Raw genomic sequence first — 5,550 nt, forward strand, 5'->3', positions numbered from 1 at the left:
AAGGCAGTGCCACCCACCACCAGCCAGGGACTTGCCCTACACGCTCAGCTTGTGTACAGACAGCTGTGCTCAAAATGCCTCAGGGCTCCTCACATCTCCTGAAAACCTCCCATGTGGCTCCCATCAGCCACCAAGTAGCCCCTGGTCACAGGGTTTGGCCACACCTGTGCCATTCACAGCTTTCTTCATCTGCCAACAGGAAGGAGTGAGGGCAGGAGGAAGAGCAGGAAGAAGGGGAGGGACAGAAGGAAGGAAAAGAGGGAGGGAAGAAGGTTGCATTTGGCAGCTACCTCCAGCAGCTAGAGCCAGAGCAGCTGACAGTCACCGTGGGAGAGGCTCACAATGTCCTCAGCAACTTCCACCACTTCTTTGCCCAGCGGCCTGGCTGTTCTGACAACTTTTCCAGATGTGCTCTTCATTCCTGAAATCGTGAGTTCTGGCTTCTTCCTGGGGAGGGCAGATCCTGTTTGCAGGGCATCCAGCACGCTTCATGCTGCAGGTGCCTGAGGGATGAGACCTCATACAAAGCATGTGGTTCAGGACCCGTGCCAGGTCTCTGAGACGTAGGGGTCTGAGGGCAGCCCCTGGTGCCTAGCTCACTCTCAGAGAAAAGCACAAGCCCTGAGCTGGGAGCTCTGAAGCTCTCCTTTAGTCTGCAGGGGATTTTTGTGGTGTATCTGTAAACATTTTGTAATCTCCTGCCTAACAAAATGGAAGGGGTTGCTGGTAGGTTTAAACTAGGTTGCCAATTTGAGCCAATTAATTAATTGGAAGATGATTTTAGCAGCTGAAACAGGCGGAAGATAAACGGTTTGCTTAAAGCAGGGGCTAAAGGCAAGCTGAAGTAATTGTTCACAGCAGCAAAGACTCAAGGCTGCTGAAGCCATTCTGCTCAGCTGCAGTGTTCCCGAGCTGAAGACACAGAGCGCTGGACCTGGGTGTGTGGGCAACAGTGGGTGAGCAAAGAGTGAACAAACACCTTATAACTTCTTCCCATATTGTAGTTTCCTTAAGCAGGAGAAGATCATAATCTTAATAGGTTTGGCACAGGTGATTAAAAGCAGTTGCTGCGAGCACTGACTAGAAGATGGAAAGTTTCAACTAAAGTCTTTTTCCTGTGTCTTCTGCCCATGAAGCCTGCTCTTCTCACAACAGTTTGAGAGGCTTGTTCCAAAGCCTGAGTACTTTCATCCAGCACTGAGGGGCTTGGCTGAGGGTTGTAGAATGGCACTCAGATCACTTAATGCTAAAACTTCAACTTTGCCCTTTGTGACCAAATCCTTCCTTGCCACCCAAGTCAGTCCACACTCCTGGGATTTACAGCACTTACTTCATTCTCCTAGCTGTCGAGCAAAGAAGAATTGGAGTAAAGCAGGCGTTACTGATGTATAAGGAGAAGTTTGCCTCAGCTCCTCCAAATACGCTCTGGGGACTTGGTCTCTGCCCAGGGCCTGAGAGCATGGTCTAGGTTTCCTGCAGCTGCATGAAGGTGGGTACAAAGTCCCTGTGGAGGTTCTGGTGGGGCAGACACTTGCCAGCCACCTCTACCACTGGGTTACGGTGGTCCTGGTGCTGAACATGCTGTTGGCATCAGCATATTACGGTCGTGGCTGTGCCTTGAACTGTTTGTAATCCCTTTCTCCAGGGGATTTGGCAAGGCAGCTTGCTTAATGAGACGAATATAAGCACCCTATCCTTTGGTTTGGGTAAGATCTGGAAATGTGCATCCTAAAGGCTCAGGAACCACCTGGGAAAGAAGAACGTTGCATAACTGGATTTCTCCATCTCTGGAGGCGTTATGACTCTAGGTCGTCCAGCTGTATTATCTCTGTGTACAAAAGGGGCAGCTGCCTCATATCACAGCATTCAGAAGGACAAAGAGTTTCTCAGTCCGTAGCGGAATCCAAGGTTGCCTTCAGTGGACTAATATGGTAACCACAAAAATATTTGTCATTTCAAATGCTAAGACAGATGCGAAAAAGCCAGAAGGTCCTGCCCGCAGCTCATACGATTGCCACATCGGGGTGCGCTGATTAAGAGCTACCATTTTTATTCTGTGAGGCTGGGTTTCATTCTTGTAATCTATTTCATTTGAAGAGTCTTCTGCATATCTGGATAGCCAGGCCTACGTGGAAAAGCTGAAACGAGCTGAAAGCAGATATGTTTGCTTTGTAAAGGCTATTTAAAAGACTTTTTTTTCCTCAGACTGTTGTCCCCAACCTGCTGTGTGTTTATTGGAAGCCTCTTGACCCTTTCCTCAGTTTTATGACTCTTCTGAACCAAAGCCAGTAATCAAACCACGCAAACATACTTGTCTGAGTGAGAAATCGCATCCTGCAGAAAGGAGAGTTGGGGAGTGGTAAGAAATGAGAAGTGATACTTCTTCCCCCAACCTCTTATCTCACCCCACTTGTGTTGGATTTGAATGGAGCAGCGGTGAGGTTTTCTCCAGGACCTTTAGCTGCAACGCACTCATGGTGTCATTGCACGATTTATTACAGGGACTGGATTAGTTTTCAAGTGTCAGTCTTTGGTTGTTATTAGAGGCAGCAAAACAGCAGCACTTTGGACAACCTATTTGCACTCAGATATTTGCAAGGTCTCAACCGCATCCTTGATTTAATGTATCAATTTGTGTAATGTAACCAATGAACTTTCCTACAAATGTGGGTGACACAAATGATGTAACATTTTCTGAGTATTGTAAATCAGAAACGTTTTTCTCCACTTGCAAAAAGCCTCCAAGGAAATGGAAATGCCGTGATCTGTATGAGTTGGCACTTGGATGGTGGCAAAGGCTGGCCTGGGATACACTGGCGATCAGAATGCTCTTAGAGTCAGTGAGGCTGTCTTACCTCTGGAGATTTGCCTGCGAGCCCAAGACCAGCCAGTGATGAGGGATAGGTCCCCACAGCAGCACCAGTCTCCACGCAGTGTGCGTTCAGCCGAGAAACTCCTCATCATAGGATGCTGCATAGACTAAACTTTGCACAGGTTCAAGAAACAACTGGGCTGATTTGAGGCAGAGAAAAGCTGCTGAGTGTGTTGTAGTGCAAAGACACCGTTTGCAGCTCAACACTCTGCAGCATTGGACATTGTGCTCTCATCCTCTGGTGTAGGAATCTGCTGGTGGAGAAAAGGTAGAGCCTAGATGTAGCTGTCCTTGCGTTCCCCATCCCACCAAAAAACCCAAGGCAAACTCCCAAGCCTGGGTGAGAAGAATGGGGTCCCACCTGCTACTGGAGCAGCAGCTGGTGCATTGTGCAGCTCTGGTGTAGCCAGCGAAGGAAGACCCAAATAGCTGGAGCAGCAATACAAGTCCTCCTTCCCAGGAGAAGCTGGGAGCCCCAACCTTATTTCCCCTACCAGAGAGTAAAACTGGCAGTATTACCTCTCTTCAGCTTGTTCTCTCTCCTTTCAGGGTAACATTTTCACGTGGCCTTCATTAAGGCCACGTCTGTGCTGTTTGTGCAGCTGAGCTGCCTTTGACAGCACTCCTTTCAGGTATCTGCCACACTGGGTGTGAAGCAAACATGCCCTACTGGGATAAGCTTCCCTGTTCATCGACACCAGCCTTCAGAAATGTCTGAACCAGCCTCCTGAGCACACTGATGTGGGGAGGGCATGAATGGCAGTGACACCAGGAGGCAGGGCCACAGGCAGGCTTTTTTTGGGTCAAGATCAGAGGCAGGTGCTCCCAGCTAAATACCCAGTTTCAAGTGGAGGCTGGGAAGAACTCAGAGGTATCCCTGGGCTATTGCCATGTGCAGTGCTAGCGCCAGAGGTGTGCGTGGCCTTTGGCTCTGCCCTGGATAAGCCGATTTACCCCATGCTTGCTTTCTCTCCCACTTTCACTTGCAGATCTTTGGGGGCCTTGTCTGGATCCTGGTGGCATCCTCGAAGGTCCAGTTACCCATGCTGCAAGGCTGGGTGATGTTTGTCTCTGTGTTCTGCTTTGTCATGTCCATCACCCTCCTGTGCCTCTACATCTGCGGTGCACATGGGGGCAGTAGCTCCTGGGTCACCTTGGTAAGTGGATGGGACAAACCTCAGGGCCTCTCCCCTCCCTGGTACCACTGGTATACAATGGTCTCCTTTGCTGCTACTGCACACCAAATTGCAGGCTGGGGCTTGCTTGTGTGGGTTCCTTTTTTCCCCCCTTTGCAGTGTGCTCCCTCCTGGGAATGACTGTGTCATCCTTGGTTCTTAGGCTGTCATCTGCCAGGAGACAGCATCTCTGTTCTACCTCAGTATGGCTGTGTTGGAAGCCTACTCCACCTATATCAGCTTTGGTCCTGCCAACGCCGTGATGATGACCGTCTACCAGGAGAACGTTGCTGCTGTGGTGAGTGCCTGGCAAGCAGGGGAAGGAGAGGGCAAAGCAACGCAGCAGGAGAGGGCAAAGCAATGCAGGAGGGCTGATGTGCAGGAGGTGGCAGCACCTAATGGTTTTTAAAACGGCTGAAGGCTCAAAAAAGCATGTATTTTTGTTCTTAAAAACTAGGATCACAGAAACATCTCCTGTGTCTAGTTTAAACGAGTTGAAGATGTTGTTGTGTCAGCTTGAGGGTTTCTAATGTTATTTTTAACTCTTTCAGAGGGAAATGAGCACGCGCATGTCGCCCTCCGTGAGCGAGGATGCCGTGCCCAGGCTGAAGCCCGCGCTAACCTCGAAGCTTGCATCCCGGAGTTGAGCACAGAGAGGCGTCACCCTGTGAAGGCTTGGTGTGTTGTAGCAGCTGGTGCTGTGAGGTCTGGCGGCTGGCAGCAGGGGGGAAGCGGCTGCTGGGGGGTTCCCTCATTTGCATAGCCCAGCCCCCTCCGCGTGCATCGGAACGCCTGGGTCCCCCCTGTGGCAGTTTTTGACCGGTCCCTGCCAGTTGGGTCAACGGACCCAGCGCAGGCGGCGGATCCCGCTGGGGCTCCTCTGCCTGGGGTAAATCCCTCGGTATTTGTGATTCAGAAGAGGTGAAAGCCGAATCTACGGGTCTCCTTAGACAACCTTCAGGAGCTGTGGGCTGCAGATGGGGGGGCGCCCCCCTTGTCTGCTCCAGTGACTGGTCCCATTGCTGGTCAGAAGTGGAACAGCTTGAACAGGTGAATCTGCCATTTCTCTCCTGGCCGTTGTGGGAGCTGTTTCGGGGGTGAGGGAGTACCTTGAACTCACTGGTTATATTGACGAACTCTTGGTTGCCTAAATATGGGACCGAGGCTGGCTCAGACATGGGTGTCTACATTAGAGACATCCATGCTTAGTCAGATGAATCCCACCCCAATCTCCTGTGCTCCTCATCAGGTCTATGACAGCTCTGCTGTTAGCCTTTACTGAAGCCAAGTACGGTTTCTGTCTCTTTTCTTTTTCTTTTCTTTTTTTTTTTTGTTTTGTTTTGTTTTGTTTTTGTTTTTGTTTTGTTTAACAGAAAGGAAACCCAGTCTTAGACATTCATTTGCGGAAGAAAGTTTGTGTTTGAAGATCACGCTTGGATCTTCAAGTAAGTCTAATTAGATGCCTCTTCCTCTCCTGTTCATCCCTCATAGGCTTGGGCACTG

General features: G+C 50.1%; 1 protein-coding gene across 1 annotated transcript; it reads left to right on the forward strand.

Moving 5' to 3' along the window:
- Positions 1–267: 267 nt before the first annotated feature.
- On the forward strand, positions 268–4,608 carry LOC142055664 (myelin and lymphocyte protein-like). The gene is made up of 4 exons (XM_075089783.1): positions 268–429; positions 3,862–4,029; positions 4,211–4,404; positions 4,599–4,608. Exons 1-4 carry the CDS (start codon positions 343–345, stop codon positions 4,606–4,608), a joined length of 459 nt encoding a protein of 152 aa, XP_074945884.1. The 5' UTR covers positions 268–342.
- Positions 4,609–5,550: the final 942 nt, after the last annotated feature.

Source organism: Phalacrocorax aristotelis, chromosome 3 (assembly GCF_949628215.1).
Source record: "Phalacrocorax aristotelis chromosome 3, bGulAri2.1, whole genome shotgun sequence".
Lineage (NCBI taxonomy): Eukaryota > Metazoa > Chordata > Aves > Suliformes > Phalacrocoracidae > Phalacrocorax > Phalacrocorax aristotelis.

Excerpts from the sequence above, each read along its gene's own strand:
- LOC142055664 (XM_075089783.1), top strand. The coding sequence starts at position 343 with ATGTCCTCAGCAACTTCCACCACTTCTTTGCCCAGCGGCCTGGCTGTT. Across the intron at positions 430-3,861 it reads TGCTCTTCATTCCTGAAATC|ATCTTTGGGGGCCTTGTCTG; the intron begins GTGAGTTCTGGC and ends TTTCACTTGCAG. Across the intron at positions 4,030-4,210 it reads GTAGCTCCTGGGTCACCTTG|GCTGTCATCTGCCAGGAGAC; the intron begins GTAAGTGGATGG and ends CTTGGTTCTTAG.